At 41.7% G+C, this 21781-nt stretch overlaps 1 protein-coding gene across 3 annotated transcripts in view; it reads left to right on the top strand.

Moving 5' to 3' along the window:
- LOC124168540 (homeobox protein homothorax) overlaps positions 1–21781 on the top strand; it is an 822993-nt gene that overhangs the window by 367770 nt on the left and 433442 nt on the right. For all 3 annotated transcript variants that reach the window (XM_046546881.1, XM_046546882.1, XM_046546880.1), the window contains exon 7: positions 2418–2559. In XM_046546881.1, coding sequence (XP_046402837.1) covers positions 2418–2559 — 142 coding nt within the window. The remainder of the gene's footprint in view (positions 1–2417; positions 2560–21781) is intronic.

Here is a 21781-nt window from a genome sequence, read left to right as displayed (position 1 = left end):
GTTAATAGAGATATATTAAATACATCTACTGAATTTATTTTTGCACGACGTTTCGTTGATGCAACAGCATTTTCAACAGCTTGTTTTATTGTATTTACTTATTACCACACCACCGAAAACAGCGCATTTTAGCCTTTTACATCGTGGTTTTCAAGAACTTTAACAATAACACGTGAACAAACAACCATTTCCTGTACATGGGCAACCTACCCAAGCGGAATTTCAACCCGTGACATCTTGCTTGGCAGGAGAGGACTTTACCCCGCCCCTACTGGGGTCGGCATGTTGTATCATTTAAACGCATCGTGCGAAAATGAATTCAGTGTGAATATTGCAATGTCTTAATTAAGTTATACAAATACATAACTTCCACCACACAGTGCCATATATCAAATTGGACAATCCATGGCTAAACCTCAAACGATGTTGTCTAGCAAGGTATACTTACTACCCCCTACCCCGGCGTGGGAGGAAGATCTCTTCGTCGTCAAGTATCTGTGGAAGGGACGGGAAAGATATCGTTGAGGAAAATGTCTCAGCGGTCGTTCGTTCCACGGTTTTGTTCAGGTGAGGGAGGGGGAGGTTGGACGGGCCGAGCGTGAATGGCAAGCCCATTTATAGGAAGTAGAGCCGGAGAGACTTAATGATTCCTCCCCCACACCCGCCACTTCCACGGAGCACGTTTTTATTGCTTTATTTAGAACGAGTTCCCGAGCGAACACAAAGGATAATATGTTATTGCATGGAGTGTGATGATGCGATAATGAGAAACCGTCGAGTGCTTTGCGAGCGCTGGTAATTTCTTGTTCATCTTGTTGATCTTTAATTGTTTCTGTGGCTTTGGACACGGGGTTGATTTATTCCCGAGTGATTCCATTTCATCTCATGACTTCCGAATGGTCTTCTCAAACAAATTTATTTTGAGGTAATTTGCATAGTCCTCGACAGGGTAAAGTATTGAGGACTAGGGAATCAAACCTCAAAGAGTTCAGCATACGCTTGGTATCAGCAACTAATTTGGTCTTCAAATGCATGATGACAGATTTAATGAACTTCTGGTTCCCACCCTTCATTCATGGCAGAGGTATTTCACTTATTTGAGCATAAAGTAAAGCGCTTACCTAATAATTTTAATACTTTTGTAATTGACTACCATCGATAATTACGAATGAACTAGGTACGCGATGAGGTTCTCAGTCTTCTTTTGACATCTTGTGTCTTTCATTGTACACCTTACTCATCGCTGTTGTTATATTCTCAACATTTTCAGCCGAGGCTAGCTTTTATAGCTAGTAGTTTTAAATTTATAAAATATCTTAAAGAATAATTAAGTCAAATTTTAATCAGCGGTGTGTTATATGGTCGAAAAAAATCTTTATTTCGCATTCGTTTGAAAATAGAAAACGTCCTATTCAAGCATTTTTGTATAGCTCCTTCGTGTTGTTTCGTAAGACGTTTTAACATCCCACATATAGGACACTTATTTCACCGGTAGGTACAGTGTTAGGGATGGGGGTGCGGTGAAAGGGCATTGGGTGCCGCTCCCTTGTCCTTTTGCGGCGCCGTGGCGTGGGTGGCTGGTGTCAGATAAGGAGCCGCGCTCCCGTTCGGGAAGATGTGGACCGCATTCCGCTCGTGGCCTCGCCTCTTTGGCGGGAGGAGCGGGCGCAGTCGCCGGGTCAGTGATCTGCATGCGGGCGGCGATCTCACGTTGACAGGGGCCAAACTCGTGGCTAATTAGTACCCGAGTATCGTTGCAAGTACATCGGTATCATAGAAAGCCGCTGTCCAATTTCAGCTGGTTGGTAGGCTCTCTCTAGGAGGTGGTAGTCGCATGAAATCGATGATTTATTAGAAACTTTGTGCGGCATTACATCGTGGATACCATTCATAATTTAAGCCTGGCTTACAAGGAAATGACATATCGTTTTGAAACCTGAATTACTTTTTGAAGTAATAAAGTATGCAGTCGAGTTAATTTTTTTTGGAAACTTTTTTAGGCGTCAATTGATACAAATCGGTGGTAATTATAAGAAAAAATTACGTCTTTAGAGGTTTCGTCTCTTTTTGAAAAAGTTCAGAAATTTTTGCACTGGAAAAAAAGGCCTATAGGTTGGTAGAAATTCTCATATTTTTACTTACGTAGATGTAGTAATTGTGTATTTATAAAGATACGGAAATATTTTAACCCAGAAGTGTATATAATTTACCGGAAGTAGCTGATAATTTTATTTATTTTTATTTCAAAATATTCTACACTCTCCTCTCGTTTCATTTTGTGGTTTCAATTGGCAATGATGGATGTTGCTACAGTTACAGCTCCTCTTGTGTATTGATGATTAGCTTCTCTGTTGATAAATTGCTTTGTGTATTTTTTGAGCGTTGTATCTAATGAACCCTTCCTTTTGTCTTTGCAGCGGCCACCCTCGTCCTCGTTGTCTTATCCGGGTCCGGGCGTCAACGAAGATGCCCGTTCCCCTGCCTCAGGGGGCACACCTGGGCCACTATCCCAGCAGCCCCCGGGCTCACAGCAGAGTGCAGACAACAACAGTGAGGCAGGTGAGTGATCGTACCTTTATTTATTGCTCTCACTTACATAATAATGATAATAATACATCATACCCTCATAGACGTGACAATTCCCTTAAACCATAATGTACAGAAAGCACACACCACCAAAATTAATAAATATGCAGAACTTGCAGCAGAGATCAAAGCCTTGTGGAAGATGCAGTCAGTAGATATATGCCCAATAGTGATAATAACAACAGGAATAATACCGTGCGAAGTTTTACACCAGCTTATGAAGCTAAACTTGGAGAAAACTCTCCCAAAAATACAAAAATCAGTCATCCTGGACACCTGTCATATTGTCCGACGGCTCCTTTCAAGAGAATAATAACTGAACTCATAACAAAACATAGTTGAACTTGACCTGGTCCGTTCACTGTGAACAAACCTTGCAAGATAGCAAGATGGAAAAAGAAAATAATAAAAATAATAACATTAATATTATTTATCTGCTCTCGGTACAATACCCCTAAGAGCACAAATTGTACATAAGTGGTGAGCAAAGTACATACATAATACAGTTGATTACATATTAATTATAAGTTAATTACATATGAACATAAATAAATAGCATATTACACTAGATGATTCAGTTTCGGTTTATCAAGTTGAATTTAATCAAAACATTAAAACGTAAATATCTCATTTAATAAGGTATTTTTAACATAATAATAAATAAAAAATGTGACACTTAATAACATTTTATTACATTTTAATGAATAATAATCCAAAAAATGGTGAAGAAAAAAAGAGGAAAACCGTCGCAAATTCTATTGAGTATAAAAGTTTGTATTACATGACTATGAATTATAGATTACTGAATTATGTGTTGCGGGAAAGGTGAGAATGAAGTTTTGATTTGAAGGACTGCACTTTTGAATCATAAGTAGTATTTAATAATCAAATCAGCTAATATCGGCGTTACTCGGTTGAACTAAGTAATGTTCAACGTAGAATTCATCAGGTACTGTTCCACAAATAATTTCATCCCAGTGGCGTAACTATTTATACACCTGGAGTTAATAACTTTTTACAATAAATTTAACCGGCTAATAATACAATTGCAACATAAATTTGGGCAATACTCTGGGTATTTCAGTGGCAAAAGCCATTTATTCTCTTCATAGCGGTATAAAACAATGAATTCATTTTTTCTCGGCGGAGCTCAGGGTGTTGAATCACGCGACACATTTACTGGGCAATGATCTTTGCTGATTATTGTGTATGAACGTTGGCATGATTCATAACTGCCATTGCATTGAACTATACCCGTTACTATTAAGACATTTAATGTACCTTCATTAAGAGACAATATGTGGAATATCTTATTTTTACCTGCTAATAAGGATCTAAGCTAATGTTCAGTGGACTTTTACTAGTATCCGCGAAATATTTTGTACTGAATTGGGCCTGTTGAAGGGCCTATTACGCTACGAATTTTTTAAAATTAAAACGGAGCCTTTGTTCTTTTTTCTCGATATCAACGCTGCGTGCCGAAAACAATTGGCAACAATTGGGATGTTGGTTTTTACGATATTTGGTGAAATTTTGAGTTCAAGCCCGAAATTGCTTTTTTTTACAAGACAATCATATCTTTGTGCCAGATTAAACTCGTCAGTGGCGCCGCCACCGCAGCGTGCGGCGAGTGGAGCAAGCGTGAGGAAAAAAGGGGAGCATTTTGTTGCGATACACGTCATATTTCATTCCGCGCGGACCTTTATCTGCCTGTCAATGGCATTGCAATGAATATCGCCGGCCAATCGTTTTATACTTCTCATGCTTCATTCGTTTGACAGTTTTTCTCATTCGTTATTCCGCTCAAACAAGTTTTGACACGTAACTGTTCATTCATTTGGATCCGTTGGTGTGTTTCACGAGACTTTAATATGGCCGAGCGAGATTAGACCTCGTCTGCGAATAGTCTAGAGGGTTGGTCGCTTTGGGCAGGTCAAGGAGCTCCAAGTTGTTGCTTTATTCCTCTCCCTGAGATATATTCTCTTTCCAATCCTTCATTGGATCATTGGGAAACACGATCTTTTCGTATTTCGTGCTCCTCAATATTTTTTCGTATCCTGTCACATTCTATAGCTTTCAAGGTAAATCACTATCACATTATCACACCTAAACTGAATCAAGTATTTAGATGCGATTTACTTGATGGAATATCACAGTTTATTTACGTGTTATTTCTTTTAAATTTCCCTTATAAATTCATCAAAAATAACTGCCCGTATACGTTTCTCTCAGATTTTTCTGCTGCAAACGCACTGAATGAGCTATCACGCTGTGTTTCTTCTCGTTAATGCTGTCATAATCAATTCTCGTCTTCAATTTGACGGAAATTAAAGTTTATTGTTTTGCGTCTCTCTCTAACCGAGCATTTTTCTTTGCTCGGCATTACAACGAGTTCATTGATCCAGGCAAAATATTTTCATACGCGGCCAAGCTTGTTCGCCATTATAATTTTATTTCCGCTACGGAAAAATGACATGGAAATCGGGGTCTATTTTTTACAGCACGAGTCACAGGAGCGTGCATTCACGAGCCGATGAGCCTTCTCCGGGTGCGGGAAAGGCTTGGACGTGGAAAAAATATAATAATACACAAATGACGGCCAACCCCCGCAAGACCTCCATAACAATCTCATTCTTTCATCCTCTTCGCTTCCAAGCCGTCCGTCCCAACTTCGTCTATCTGTGCGGGGACCGCGCGCCTTGCCAACATATCCTTTGAAGGCACCGCCACACCCCTCTTGGTGTATCTCAGCACGTGCAAAGGTCTTTTACCCCATCCCACGATCGCGGGGGGTGGTAATGCCCCCTCCCAACCCCCCCTTTAACCCCACAGTCCAACCACACACTTGATGCCCTGACCTCTTCAAGCAGAGGGTATGGAAAGGGCCCCGCGTCATCCTCAAGGAAGCAGTGAACACTGCGTGCCGCCGCGGCGGTGGCCCCTATACCGCCCCGCCGATCTCCGCGCCAAGTGAATTATGCACCCAGAATCACGCCGATGGGAGGAGGTTATTGAAGAGTGTTTGCTCCTCGGAGGCGTCGTTTAATAATAATAAAAAAAAGAACCGAACTCATCTTTCCTTCCAACCCCGTATCAGATACATTATACTCACTTGGTATTTTCCTCCACTTTTGTCCCTCTTTCGAGTTGTGTCCCGTGGAGATGCGACCGTCCGGCACAAATCACTCACTCAATTCAACTCCCCCCGTCATCCTCCTTTAATTCCTTTTAACTCCGAGCGCTGGAGTAAATCGCGAGATTAGCGCCTCATGACGGGTCCACGGTGCAATTATTTCATTAAATTTTTTGTGGGGTTGGTTGGGTCGTCCCCTCTTATTTTCTCCGCCGACCTATCAGGGTGGCCACTCACCATCAGTCGGAGGAATAAAATTCCCGAATACGAGTATTCCCGGTTTTTCGGAATGTGAGTACATTTTAATATTTCCCGGTCATATTTGAATGGAGTTTTACATGCTCTCTACATAATATCCAACATCATGATGATGATCTGGTGTACATTCATATTATTATCAAGTAGTGGATGGATAAAATTTTATTCTTGAAAGGGAAAAATCTAAATTATTTCAACTTTCATAAATGTACGGTATAAATGTAGAAAGTCATTCGTTATTATTTGTATTCCAGCGTAATTTCTCAAAGAATATAACACCATGGTCTACATTGGAATGTATAAAGATAGCTGTTCATGTAGAGTGTGCCGCATTGTGTACAGCAAAGTATGTATCAATTTAGGGGCAGGAGGTTACGAAATTAAAACCTTTCCCGTTAACTTGAGGAAATTCCCGATTATTTTACAGCTATGTATCCTGTGTGGGTGGCCTCCCTGTTTTATATGTCTGTAATGTTGTTTCTGCCGTAATACGTCATTTCCCACCCGTCTGATTGGTTAGCCGTTCCTTTCCCCCTCTGCCACAGTGATTATCTCGACACGACTTCTTAATTTAGCATCGTATAAATCGATTCATATATTTTCCTCCAGGAAGCAGTGATTTTTCGCCCCCGGGTGTTGCACTTGTCCATCGCTGCCAAGGTTTTTTTTTATTCTCTCCTCCTTCTCCCGACAAACCAGCTCGAAGGAGGGGTGAGAGCGGATCATAATGTTCGCTATTAAACCATTTAAGCCAAGTCCGGACTCGCCGCTGGAGTGATGTATGGCTCGGATCTTGGATAGCATAAGCTGGAGGAGAAAGGCGAGGCGATATTTACATAGTCACCGTCGTCGCTTTTAAAATGTGAGAATTTGTTTTAATGGCCATTAGCGGGTTGAGTGGTCTATTTATCGCGGTTAGCGATTTTAATGGCGTTATTTATTTCGAATCAAGTTGCGGAGGAGGCGTAACTGACTAGTTTGTGAGTGTGTTCGTAGTTTATCGACTCTGGGGCCATTCCGAAGGACGTAAGGAGCTTCACATTCGTTGTGCAGCCCCCTCCCATTAAAACTAATGGAATTTTCTGCACGTATTGAAAGCAATGTCTCGACCACCTACGCGTCTCGCAGCGTGAATAATAAGGCCTCGTGCGCTGTGGCGTGCTTACAATAAGACCGTCGTCTCACTCACCAGACCTGAAGTGTCTTTTGACGTGCTCTCATTCTGACCAGAGGAAAGTCATTCATGGAAAAGATACAGTATTGAAATCACTAAATCATCTGAATTGAATTATAATCACTTTCGCTTTATTCGGAATTATAACTCGTTTTGATTAAGATGGAAACCGCAAATTGAACCCATTAATGGCAAAGGAATATGGTAATGGAACTTGTGAATTTCTCTCATTTTTCCGAAATTAATTAAGGATGTGTTGCTCTATTGCCTGTGGATTATATAATTTCTTTAGAAATTGACTGTCGTAGCCCAATATCATGTGATTTTATAAAGGTATTTTAAAAAGTATCGTGGAAGATAATTGTAACATTTGCGAGTTTTTTTGGTGGTTGGTAGCCGAAGAATGTACTTTTTCTTTTTTTCTTAAAGCTCCCTGAGGAATTAACAGTAATCTCATTAACTTTGCCTTATTCTTGGAAATGAAGTAGTGAAAGTTGTTAGGGTTAGTTTCCTTGAATGGTGTTACTTGTGAGGTCTTGCCAAGTACTTATCAGTGTTTGTTTTTATGAATGAATTTTAGCCGGCCTCGAAGATGCTTATTTCGGTGTATCGCAAGACAAATATCAGTCTGGGGGTGGTGGAGTACTAAGTAGAGCCTTAGGTTGCTGATAGGAGTGTACCGTGTTCAAACCTCGGGTGTAGCCGTTGGAAACCCCAAAAAAATACCCAAAGTGCTGGATGCCTCAGAGAAATGAACTGGCCCCCTATCCTGTGCCTTAGCCTGGGGCGAGATAAACCCCATCTTTTCAGACCAACCATAGGGTTAAATCTCTGAGTATGTGAAATATGGGTGGTGCATTCTTGGGGTATTTTTCAAAAGTTGTTTCTGCAATACTATCACCCTGACTGACGATATAATCCCCGCGACGCGTGCGCCAAGGCTGGCTCTGAGCGAAAAGAGTCGATTCGTATTGCGGTCGTTCATTGAGTCCACTTAACAAGACGTTTTTATGTTTTTAAATCCATTTCCCGGTGCTCTGAAGCCGGATTAATTTTTTTCCCTCCATATCCTCTCCCATCTCGCGTGGAGCTGATGAAAGATCCCGCCAGGGAAGAAGCGATCCTTTGTCGCGGTGCGTAGGTACGTGTCCGGAGGGGTAACTTAATATTATTCCCACCCCCGCGTGACGTGGCTGAACGCGAGGGGGTTGTTTCCAAGTTGTGTCCCACCCGCGGCCGTTTTAGAACGCTAAGGTCTCCCCCCACATCGCCGCCGCCTCCTGCTCATCTTCAAGGGAACTCATTTTATTTCGCGGCGGCTCGTGCGGCGTCGTAACACATACGAAACGTCTTTCGGGGATGCGGTCAATTTGGCTGCGAGATCCCCTGACCCCGTTAGCCATAAATATCCCGCGCGGGAGGAGGCGTGGTGGGCGGAGGGGAGGGCGGGTGGTGGAAGGGGGGAGAGGGGAGGCAGGGGGAGGGGGTGAGAATGGATGCAGCGGCCGCCAAGGGTCGTAAAGGTTTCCTCGGGGAATCTTTAAGGCTAGTGTTGTGCGATACAATGACGCTTGTTTGTAATCGGACTGTTTTAATAAGGAGAAATTGCCCTTTACCTATGTAAAAACTACGGGCTACACTTCTAAGGATTCAAGAGCTTTACTTTTTAGTAAATAATTTAGTCTTCTACTTTCTTTGGGAGAGCGTGGTATCCTAGAAGATACAGAGCTTGGCTGTTGAGAGAGGGGTGCCGGATTCATTCCCCTATTGAACAGACCGGTCTTTGGACACAACCAAGCAAAATATTTTAAGTGCGAGGTGGCTCAGGGAAAGAAACCCCTACCCTTTTTGTGTATAATTCTCTCACCTGTGGTTTAGTTCGGGATGAGCTCTATCCTCATCTATCATAACCAATCCCCGGGTTGAATCGCTGAGGAAGTGACAATTATATTAATGCATTGGCAAATATCGGTTCCGCCTATGATAACTTTCATCTCTGGGGTATCCAAAAGACGAGTGTTTTTTTCAATTCTTATCCGTTTTCGATCCCTTTTGTTCCTTTAATAAAATTTAATAAAATTTGAACAACACTCGATATTCTTTTAGAAAAGAATTGGGTTGTTTTTAGTTCCAAGTTTTACACACTCGATTCGCCTCTAGTCATAACTTTTAGAAACAATCTGATTTTTTATATTTGGCCATTTTTTATTTTCAATTTTATAAATTTATGCAAATTTAATGCCAAATTGATTTGAGTTTTTTAAATTTTTATTTCATTTAGCATCTGATTTTTTTTCAATTACAAACTTATTTACTTTAATGCTTGTAAGAATTGAAAATATACTATTCGGTATTATTGATACCAGTACAGAAAGGGGCAATACTTGATTTTATTTAGATGGAGAAATTATCTATTATTGGTTAAGAAATGGATATATTTATACATATTTTTTTTTAATTGTTGGAAACTACTTTTTATTCGTTAACTAATGGAAAATAGGCCAATCGTGCTCGAATAATTACAAAGCATATTTTTATGAATGGAGTGATTAATAAAAAATACCCAAGATCGTACTTTTATCTTTGCTGTTTGGTTCTATTTTCATGTGCACAGAATATCAGAATGTTGATTGGCACTGTGCAAATGAGCACAGTATTGGCAAAATATCGGTTCCGTCTATGAATCCTTTCATCTCTGGGGTATCCGAAAGACGAGTTTATTTTCGATTCTTATCCATTTTTGATCCCTTTTGTCCCTCGATCAATAGGCCTGTCCGCATGAAAACTCGGTCTCCACCTAACTGTTCATCAACTGAACTCTAAACATTCGCTTCGCTGCTTTCATCTTCCCTCTCAATAATGATCGGATTTTTTTCTTTTGTCCGCAATAACCGCGTCGATGATATTTTGCCCCGGTGTATCTCTTGTATACTTCTCCATATAGCAAGGAAAGACTCAGACGCCTGAGATCGAAGATATTTCTGGTATACGTATTAATAACTCGCTAAATATTTCATCTATTGGCAATGTATTCATTAAAATTTTAGAACCTTTTTTTTCGTTTTATTGCTAGTGTTTTGGTATTGGGATTTATTTTTAATCTTCCCAGAATACTCAAAGCCAGGAATAGGTTCAAAATCTAATAATTATAGAATAGTCAATAGATATTTTTATAATAATGTGAGGTACTGGCGTAGTAGCTTGGGGGAGTTTCCAGGTAACAACCCCCGTTTATTTAATTTGAGCTTTTACTTTATCCAATTTATATTCTTTATTTTAATAAATACTCGTACAAAATTAATGTTTTCGAGCCCTTAAAATACGTTTTCAACATTAAAAATCTCAAAGTTTTCCGGGGGACGACCCCCTTTGTCCTGGGGTGTTTTCCATACACCCCGGAAGGGTCCCGGGATCTCCGGTAACTTTCACCCCATTTCAAAATTCCGGCTACCCTACTCGTGTGAGGTCACGAGGAAGGTAGAAGTTAATTTGATTCAATTACCTCCCCCCCTTGATAATTTATAATGGTTTTGCGTCACAAAATTTTCCACATATTAATTCAAAGCTATTAAATATTCATGTTTTTATCGTGGTAACTCATATGTGTAGCCTTGGTTCCTTGGAACCTTCCCTATAGTACCTGCCTCGTTGTTATCGTCATATTTATCGGCCGTGTCAAGGACGAGACTTCGTTGATTTGAGTTCACACGTGTCCGATTGTCTCCCTTTGACGCCGAAACTCCTACATCCCGGAACGGTTCAGGATGAAAGTCTCCCAATTATACACATGGGATAATAATTTTAGAACGCCCTCACACGACTCCCCTCTCTCTGAGTTTCTTTTAATGAAAAAAATAATAAAAGACAGCGGAGGACAGAAATCTTCCGCGGAGATGACGATTTTAGCTCCCGTGGCACGAGGGAGCGAATCCCGTGTTATTTATACATTTATTTCTAAACCTAGCCGTTTCGATCTTCTCATAAGTGTTGTCGCCTGCCAGAGCAGTCACATCTGTTAATCCCCGGATGGTAGGGAACAGAAAGGTCTCTAGGAATATGCTATTTAGATTGTCCTGTCAATGGAAACTATCACTGGTGATTTACAAGAATTAAGTTTGCCATAGTCTTTGGATTTTCCTCCCCAGCATCGAATCGTGTGTTTAGATACCTATTCAGTCAATCCTTCATTACTTAAAAATCAAGGCAACTTATTCCCAAAGGGTTCGATGGCAGTCATAATCGTTGCAGCTATTGATTCTGTATGCTACTTTGCATTGTCAAATACTCTCAAACGGTTTGGACATGATAAAAATAGGGGCGAATAGAAAAGGCTTCGCTAAAGATGCGGAAACGTTACATTTCACCTTTATTTGGGCTGAAAGATTGCAGTCCCAAATAAATCTTGGAATCCATATATTGTTTTCGGCGCAGTATGGTGGAAACTTAACATATCGGTGTAATGAGCCCGAAGTCTATTGCCGCTTCATTCGTTTCGTTTTACATTACAGCATAATTACTTGGTTAGTCTGGGATTTTTGGGAAACAAATGAAATAGAAATTAAAAGATTCATTTGCAAACTTTTAATTGCTGGATAATTAATCAATCACCTAGCAATTAAATAATTAATTGATAACTATTTAATGGAGGAGTGACTGACCCGTGGCAATGACTAATTGTAAGATTTTATTGAGAATAGCTTTCTGAGTCAAGTTATGAGCTATGATACCCCAATCAAATTTCGTGTATCGTATCACACTTACGAAAAAAACAGCACGCATTCCGAGCATCTGAACGACTGCAGATGGAACAATTGCTCATGGCTTACCAATGGATTGACTAAGATTTTATAGAAAATAGCTTTTTGGGCCAACGTGTGAGCAAAGCCACCCCCAATCAAATTTTGTGTACCGTTTCATGCTTACGAAAAAAAACAGCACGCATGCCTCTCCCTGAATGTCTGCAGATAGAGCAATTGCTCACGGCCGAAAAAAAAAACGAAGTCAGGTATGGGCCTTAATCGAGCCTTGCCACCACGACACAATTCGTGCCCGGAATAAAAGCGTGCGTGGACCGTGATTTGGGCTTGTAACGTAACGCCGACGAGAGATCCAGCCGCAAAAATCCCTCAGCACACAGCTTCCGTCGGAGACCTTTTAAAACCACGGCACGGAGGATTGGGGAGGGAGGGGGTGGGGGGAAGAATTCCTCCAATTAGAACTTCTCAATCACGTGTCACGCATAACCGCGGCGTGCCTTCCCATCCCCCTCTAGTCGTAAGCAGACTGAACAGCGGTGGAGCGAAACTATGTGGAGGAGACGTCGGCGAGGTCCTCGGGCGACCTCCCTTCCCGGCATGCCCTACGCCTCCTTCCCAACCCCTTGGAGCGGCCCCATTTCTTTCGCCCCTATAAATAGAAACGACACTCTCGCCGTATCAGACTCCGTCCCCTCCCTCTCCTCCTCCTCCCTCTCTGTCTTGTGTTGAACGGGCCCTCAACCCGATCCATGCCAACCCGTCCTTCCCACACATCTACATCTACATAACACACTACACACGAGCTACCTCAAGGGTGATGTATGAACTTGTGTTTTCCTGGCGTATCGGAAAAGTTTCTCGGGTTTTTCACCGTTTGATGTTCTCCATGTCTCCCGACGTTTCGAGGAGCGACTTGCTGTTTATTCTCAGGGGATCTTCTGAATGCCGTTCTTCAAAATTTGACACGTATATATGTATACACCTCATCCATGGCCAGGTGTAACCTGATTGGTTTGCTGACTGCTTTGCACAACACGCGGGAACCAATCAGATTACACCTGACCATGGATGGGGTTTATACATACTTGCCAAATTTTCAAGAACGGCATTCAGAGGATCCCCAGAAGATGATCGGCAAGTCGCTGATCGAAACGTCGAGAGTCATGGAGAACATGAACCAGTGGAAAACCCGAGAAACGTTTGTTCTTCAAGGGTGTTTGGCAGGAAGTAAGTTTTCACTTACATTCATCACGAAATATTTCATGGCTGTTGCAGACTGAACTTCGTTTTTCTTCCTATTATTTCATGTACAGAGCATATGGGATATTATCAAGAATGTAAATAAACTTTTGCCTCAGTAAACCAATCACAGGCTTTTAATTATGACTCACATCGTTCATGTACTATAATTCGGATGCTGCTGGCACCCACCAAATATGTATCCCCGCAAAGAATATACTTATTAGACTATTCGACAAACACAAATATCTTGATGAGGCATTTTTGTGGTAGAAAGAATCGCTACTAAGTTGAGCTATTCTTTTGCTAATATCAGCTAGAGGAAAAGCTACTACGGGAAAAGCAACTAAAAAAAAATTCCAACTGACAAAATGTTTAGAGATACGTATCAGGCTGTACATCGATAGCGAAGTAGCGAACTTGTATTTTGCCTAAGCTAATATCCCAATAATTAAAATATCCCTTATACTCCAAGTTGCCCTGCCTGCGTCGCGGTAAATTGATGAACTGCTGATTAAGAGGTCGCGGGTAAGAGTCCCTTCTAAGTGGGTTTTTCAGGACATTGTCAGATTGTATAGTAAACGCTTAATCTCATTGAAACTACCTACAGTATATTGGTAGTTTTTTTCAGATCGATAGCGGTACCATGCGCATGATGCACGATGTAGAATGTCTCCAGAATCATTGTCCCAAAAAATCGATCGACAATGTAAAAAATTTGGCCAGTTAGGGATGTAATCGGTACGGTGTACTTGCTCGCATGCAACCGTTTCCGGAGGAGGGAGGGAGGGAGGTTGTGCCCCCCCCCCCCGTGTGTACGATGCTTTTGTGTGTGCATGTGTTTCGCGCTAGTGTTTTGCCGGGAGAGCAATCCCCGGCCACGAAATGATCCGCACGGGTGGTCTCCGGGCCGGGCTGCATCATCCGACGTGACGCCGTAACACTATCCGGGTCGGCGGAAGAGAATGGGAATTAAGCAAGCGTGCATTTGCCGTGTGCCTTTTAAGCCTCTTTTCTCTCTCCCCCGCCCGCTGCATCCGAACCACAAAAAGCACCAAACTACCCCCTGTTCCTTCCCCCCCCCCCAACTTGCCTACTCTACACGGGCCAGCCGCTTGGATTACACTCCATTGCATACGCAGGCGGGGGAGTTCTTAAAGGGAGGACAAGGAAAAAGTGGCCCACGTGGTACTCAGCGGGCGCCGAACCTACGTCCTTTCGCAGAATTCATCCCTTTTCTGTCCATTCATCGCTCTCCGCGGGACACAACAAGCGATTTAGAATCCTATTATCGCGAGTGATTTCAAGAATATTTTTCAGGATTTTATAGAAGAGAAATACATGTTTTAATTGCTGGTCCTCCTTCATGTTCTAATCCCCTAATTGTTACCAAAATGTTAGTCTGACATTACACAGTTAATCCAAGCCTTAATTGACTGTTTTATCAATAATAGACGCTTTGTTATTTCCACAAAATATTTGGTGGAATGAACAAAGTGTCTGTTAATGATAATATGGATCCTTTCCACCACGTACAAGCTTCAAGTTTCGATTTTATTTACTTGACTCATAAGCAGAGTATCTTTAAAGTGAATAAAGAAAAGCTGGATAATAAAAGAACTTCCGACTTTATGGGCTGTCCAAATTGACTCAAAGTTTTGAGAATCATTTCGGGTACTGCTAAAATGCTTAATGTTGTCACAAATGTTTTACTCGGCAAAAATATCTGAAAGAGAATACCATTACGTGTCCTCTTAATCAACCGCCACATTAGAATGAAGCAGTGGCGTTTTTGTGGCATATATTTTAAGTATGAAGGTCGTATCCCTTTCACTATGCCACTCCGTGCTTTCAGGATTTTTGTTTTGGGGTGTTCCGAAAGTCTATCAGAGAAAAAGAGACTTGGTAGCTCTCCGAAAACTTCAGCAGCGACCGAAAAGGTTAGAGACCTAAAAATCAGGCCTGGCTGGCAATGGAAAATAACGCAGGGTGGATTTGGGGACCGGGGGCATAATTTCTATGTAACACGACACCGCAGCAGCGTCGGGCGTGCTTGGAAGGGATAATGACCAAGGGCATATACACACACATGCTATCCCCAGACTGATTTTTTTTTTGCTCTTTTTGCGGTAATCCCCAGCCTCATTCTCCCTCGCGTTCTTTTGTCGGACCTTAGCCTTCCTCTCACTTTTCCTCCACGCCCTTCCACCAATCCATGCAACCTTTTTGTCTATCTCCTCGGCCCTTTCTCTCCTTTGCTGACCGATTTCTTCACATCCCTCCGTAGGTATAATGGAGCCGAGTTCCGCAGATGGCCTCGTGAGCCCGCTTAGATAATGCGAGAGTGCACAAGCTTTTTCCCCGGCGATGTCTCGCGTGTCGGCACCATTCGATTTTTTCGAGAGATAAGACTGCATAACCGTGCCGTGGTGTGTTGCAGCCGCCTGGCGAAGGGAATGCACGTATATGCCATCTCCAGAGAGATGATCTGTGAATTTTTCGGCTGTAGTGAAGGGGAGCGGTATGAATAATCGATCCAGGTTTGGAATGCTTATGTCGTAAACATAGAGTATAAAATTCTTACAGTTCCTATATAGTATTTCAACAATACACGATATACATTTTTTCCTCAATTGGCAAAAAGTAAATCTCACAAGTTGCGTTCGCGAATATTATTGGCGATAGGCGTTGGCGATTCTTGCAGTTCCTATGTAGTATTTCAACACTACACGATACAGATGTTTTCCTCAATTGGCAAAAAATAAAACCGACCATTTGCGTTGGCGAATAATATTTGAACCCAGTTTTAATAAAGGCTAAGATTGTTAGTAATCGTTACTGAATTTAATGTATTGCATACTTACCTTGTCCATCGTTTGTCCATTTACCTTCTATTTAACTCATGATGGACATGGATTAATTGTAGTAATCCATATAGTATTTATATGTAAGTAACCAATGTATTTCATATTATAAAATACTGCAATTTGAAGTCGTGTAATCCTACCGATGCTGGAGGAAAGAGCTCTCGCCAAAATCATATGGTGCTTTTATAGTTAATTTATATTATTTAAATGTGTAAACTAGCATATATTATTTCATCGCTATCTTTCTTTGAAAATGGAGGTAAAACTTTAATTTAGAAACTGTTTTCAGAAACCTTTTTTGAAACATCGTTAAGTCATTAGCCCAGAAGCCGGAATTCTGAGAACAATGACAAAAATAACCCAATAAGAACAATGATAGTGTTGCTGTTAATTTTAAAGTCGAATTTGCATTATGTAATTCTTTCCTACCTGTTCCTTGAAAGCGATTGTCGATGGAATGTAGTGAAAAGGCTGTGCGGTGGAATTTATTACAATAAGATCACCCCCTATCCCTTCTCAATGGGATGCAGCTAATTGCGACTTTTAGAGTGATCCTGTGAGGCTAGTTGGTGATGAAGGTGCCTTGAATAAGGTGGAATGGAGCAGAAAGAGTTGTGGGCTGCTCGGGCACGCGACCGTGTCCGCACTGGAGGGTGTAGAATTCTCTTTCGAATTATCCAATAAAGAGACCGCGTCGAAATGACACGATTACCATAACCACGTGTTGATCTCCCTGAAAACATTAGCGACGAAAGGTATTTAGGAGGAAAGCGAGAGAGATAGCGAGAGAGGTTGGTGATGATGTTTTATTTTTCATTGTTTTTTTTATAACCACCATCTCTTTTTATCCTTCACCGCTCGGGAGACCCATTGTCTACCTACTACAATCCTTTTTTCCCCCTTCCATTCGTTTTACATTTTTTTGAATTTTATTTCCACGAGGGCGCGTGCTTACATGACGCTTTGCGCGCTCTCCGTTTGTGTTTTGTCTTTCAATAAGCGCGCGCGGCCCCGCTGCGCCGTCGTCACAACAGGCGGAAGCAATCGCGGCTCTGCTATCTCGAAACCGCCAAGTAGTGTGTGGTGTGGGTGGGAAGGGCTCTGTCCCCACCCTCTTATGCGAGAAATAAAACGGAATGGACCCAGTCTTTTTCCGCCACCCCTCCACAACCGCTCCTACTCCTGTTCTCGTATCTCCCGCGCGCGGGTATACGGGCTGCGGAGAGATCTCTTATAATCTACCCGACCCCACCGCCGCAGTTTTCGGGTTATCTGCCAGCTTTATCTGCACACCGCAGACACGGAGCACGCGCTTGTAGTATAAGCTTTCTCCCTGCTCGCCCACATGGTCCAGAAACCTCTTCCCTTCCCTCCCGCCTGTTGCCCCCACGCCCCATTCGACTCATTACACCACCTCACAGGCCCATTTCACCCTTGCCATGAAGCCATGCATTGTGTGTGACGGGCTTCGGTAGCGTGATATCTTTCGGTCGAGTCTGGTGCAAGAATGGTCCACCATCTCAGCGACGGCGAGTGTGGGTATCTCACAGCTTAAGCACGCGCCCAGAAGCTTCATGTTCCAAATTGTACGTAGCAAGGGGAGTGTGTGGTAATGCGAGGCCTGTTTCGTGATAAGTCGCATCTTTGGAGAAGAATAGGCGACAGGGCGCTAATTAGCAATCAAGCCTGTAAGTTTCCAGCAAATCGTTAATTGCTTGCAATAATCTCGCAATAGAGTACAATATTGTTGCTTCATTAACATACAAAAATCTACCTCGTGTTGGGGTAGCATTAGTAGAATTGTTCAAGGTCTTGGCATCTTCCGATCAATAATGAGCTCTCAAGAAATTTTGGTGTATCTTGCCCCGACAATGTTTAATTCTAAGGCTTCCATCATATTAGTAGAACAAGTGATAAATCCATCTTTTCGTATGTTGGTAGGTTTTTTCTATGCCTTTGTCTCTTTCACATTGCGGTTCATGCGTATTTATTTATTTCGTTTTTTTTCTAATTCTCTTTGAAGTCCCATCATCATCGTGTTTGGCGTTCGTTACGGATTTTCCTCCCAACATTAGTTACTTCCCTCCAATTTCTAAATTATTTTTTCCGAGTAAAAACCTTATTCTCCCATAATTTTATACCAGCTGGTTTCACGTGACTAGCCTCGTAATTAGCTTTCCATTATGTGCACGCAGGCTCCACGTGAGCGCACCGATATTAGGGCTAATTTAAGAGTTGCTCCTTCACAACTCATCAAGATTGGGTGGAGATTGTCCAATTGTTTCCCCCGTAATTATCCATCTAATGGTTTCAAAGTGCTCCTTTATTTATTTTAAAAGAAAACATGATCTTATCGGCAGGAGGTATTTCATTAAATGCTTTTATGGAAACTTTATCGAAAAACAATTCTGAAAAATGTTTTGCGGAAATTTTTTTCTTCCTAGAAAAATTGAGGAAACTATAAGGTAGATTTTTTTAAAATAAAATATTTTATTCGCTGAAAGCCATGTAATATGCAGAGATGCGTCTTAAAACTAAATAATGATGGTATGATAATGCTAATGACTTGTGTAAGATTGCACGATATATAGTGAGCATAGGCTTGAGCTATATTTACTTTATTGGTAAAAAATGTTTCTTCTGAAGAGTAATTGGGTTATACAAAATGTTCCGAATAATTTTATGTTCCAATTGATACGTTTTCCTCAAAGTAGTAAAAGTTTCAACAAGTGGTTAAGATATGCCATTTGATCTACATTCGCTGAGATGTTCTGGCATATATGTTAAGTTATACCTTCAATTCGTAATGGTCTGAATTTGATCAAGCATAAATATTTCTTTTTAACCGAGATTTTTCAATTTTCCGGTTCAGAGGCCAACTTTGTTTTTACTTCATTACTGCAACTTAAATATGGTTTAATCCTCCTTGTTCGTGAAGTACTGGCCGAGAAGGTGCTAGGTTACTTTTTTCTGGTTTCCGTAAAGACGTGTGATACGAATTCCGGCAAGAAATACTCCTCTGACGTGGGGTTGAAATGCTTGTTTGTTTGTGGCAATTCTTCCTTTCAAGGATCGGTATCGTCTTGCTTGCGATGAACCGAGTTGATTTTCTCGTAGTCCGCAGTTCCGAACAAATTAGACCGTTTCCAATCTTGATTGCGACCGTTCACTGTTCACCCTTCCCGACGATTGCCACGTTTGCTACAGTCTGCCCTTCAAGGTTTCGGCGTGTCTTTCATCCGGCACCCCGTGGGATAACGTAACGCATGACCTATCTTTAGCGAGGAGGACGTCCGTCCTCTTAGCCTTTTTGGGTGTCTCATCTCGACCCAGTGCTTGCATTCATATATGAGCCCATTGTTACCCTTCATTACGGCCTTATTCAAGTTACGGGAAAAGGTTTTTCTTCTCCGTCCTTCTCCACCTTCCCCGCGGAACAGACCTCTGTATGGTTCTCCATAGAGCAAAGGGTTTTTCTGGGAGGGGTAAGGGACCAGGGTATCTCATAGAGAAGGGTGGGGAAGGTCGTTTTTGAAAAGGTTTCCCTCATTCCAGGCGGTGTCGGTCTGGCTGTGATCGCGTAGTACTGCATTGGGTTTGTCTGTTGGACGAGTGTGTTGGTTCGTCTGGGTGCGAGAAGGATGGGGTTCGTTTGAGGGGTAAGAGATAGGGGTGGATGCGTTGGTTAAGGGGTTGCCTTGAATCGCTTTAGCCGCAGAAGGGGTTTGGTTATTTTTTCCGAGGTCCGGTGTCGATGGGTTGGTTGTCGAGGTGTCTAGCTTTGGATTCCCTCAGCGAATTACTAGTGGTGCTTCCCTTGTGGGCTGGGGAGTTGGTATCCTTCGATGTCGGGTTGAAAGGAATTGATTCGAATGGGGGTTGATTGCCTCTTAGAAGGGAAGGATTGTGTGTGTGATTGCAGTGGGAAAAAATTTGTTAAAACTATTCCCCATCCCCTCAGTCTTAATACCTGTTTTGTGGGATTTGATCATTTGGCTCATGATTAGAGGATTATGAGTGCAACATCTGTGCATTGATTTACAATTTATAGAGGTTATTTTCCTCTGAATGTAAAGTAAGAAGGCAGTTTATTGGACGATTGACTAGTAAGGCTTTTTTCTGGATATTCCGTTGGAAAAACTAAGTGAGGGAGGAGTTTTATGAAGTTGCTTCGTATTTTTACTGTACGCAATATGGAATGTATTAGGATGATTTACCCGAACAAATTGATTTTATTTTTTTCATTAAATGATTCGTTCTGATGTATTCATGGCATTATGGTTGTTGGTTCTTTGAAGAGTTAAAGTATGTGTCTATTGTAGAAAAAATGGTAATTTTAGAAAATCATCCGAACTCATTCATCAAATTCAATTGGCATCAAGAAAATGAAAATTTCTACCGTCTAGGCTCGATTCGAAATGACATAAAAACCTTTAACGTTAATAACCTGGTGCCTTGGCTCTTGCTTATTAAGTTTGAACAATATTTTGGTAAATTGGCACCAATTAGAGTACCTTGTGATCTATAGAAAATGGAGGGCTATTGAAAAACTCTAACTCTAGTGTGCTTATTATCCTAAGTAATGAAGATGTGTTTCATATAATGGTAATAGTAGTGTTCTACGAATTCTGTGATAGCGAAAATGTATTCTGAATGTATTTTTTCTTTCTTTTCAGGTGAGTTCAAAACCAGTTGTTAATCACTAAGGTTGAGGAGTGTAACTCGCCATTTCAGTGAGTATATATTTTTAAGTCCCCTCTAATTTTTTGTTCATTATCCCACGTTCATTGAACGTTGTGATACTACTTTTGATATCTAGAAGAAATTAGCGCTCGCATGAACTAGTCAAATGTATTTCAAGTTAGCAATTTTACTCGTACTATCAGCATCGAAAACAAATTGAGTTTCGATCGGGGGAGAACATTTGCTTCTCCTTAATTTTGGAGGTGTACCACCCTCCTGCCAGGTGAGAACTTTTAACTTTCGTCGCAGGTTCCTCTGGGTCGGCTCCTTCCTTTCCGTTGACTTCTGTTGTCACCAGCCACACTTCGTCACACTCATAAACCCTCATCCTCCACACATATGGGGTTTTCTTCACCTAGAACCCTCAACGTCAGAACTCAAACCCAGTCCAAACAGGTATGCCGCCAGTGATAACAAACTCGCTCATTCAGATCTTTCCCTTACAAGCATTATTGTCACCTCTCACATTATGTTATTCCTGCTCCGTTTCGTCGAGCCCCACCGGAACACACATGCGTCTCTGACACTCGGAGACATCTGCCAGTCGACCGATTCTATTTCAATCCCACGAATCTAGACCTCCGGTGAGCTAGTCACCGCTCAAGCGACGCCAGACGCGGAGGACTGCTCGCTCCTTCATAGTCGCCGATGCGTCGGAATATGTCACAGAGATGATGGAGCATTTCCAACGACTGCCACTTTCAAAGATCTATTGGAAGTGCTCTTTGTTGGAGCCGGAGTTGTTCATTTTTCCTCCAGGGAATGGGAATGGATCACTAGTTTTACATGTAAATGCTAAGTGTTTTATTTATGTTTCTAGAGTAAAGACAGATATTTTCCATTGTTCAAGTAAAAATAATCAAATCGATGAAATTTTTCACATATATATTCGATTTCTTACCTACAACCTGGCTCCTTTATTTAGTTTCAATCATGTCCTACCCCTTAGCCACTTGGAGTCATAGCTGTATCTGATGAATCGTTATTATTACGAGGATTACACTTATACTTACTGGCCTTTTTT

Source organism: Ischnura elegans, chromosome 11 (assembly GCF_921293095.1).
Source record: "Ischnura elegans chromosome 11, ioIscEleg1.1, whole genome shotgun sequence".
Classification (NCBI taxonomy): Eukaryota; Metazoa; Arthropoda; class Insecta; order Odonata; family Coenagrionidae; genus Ischnura; species Ischnura elegans.
Note: the sequence above shows the minus strand (reverse complement) of the source record. Positions and strands in the feature narration are given on the sequence as shown.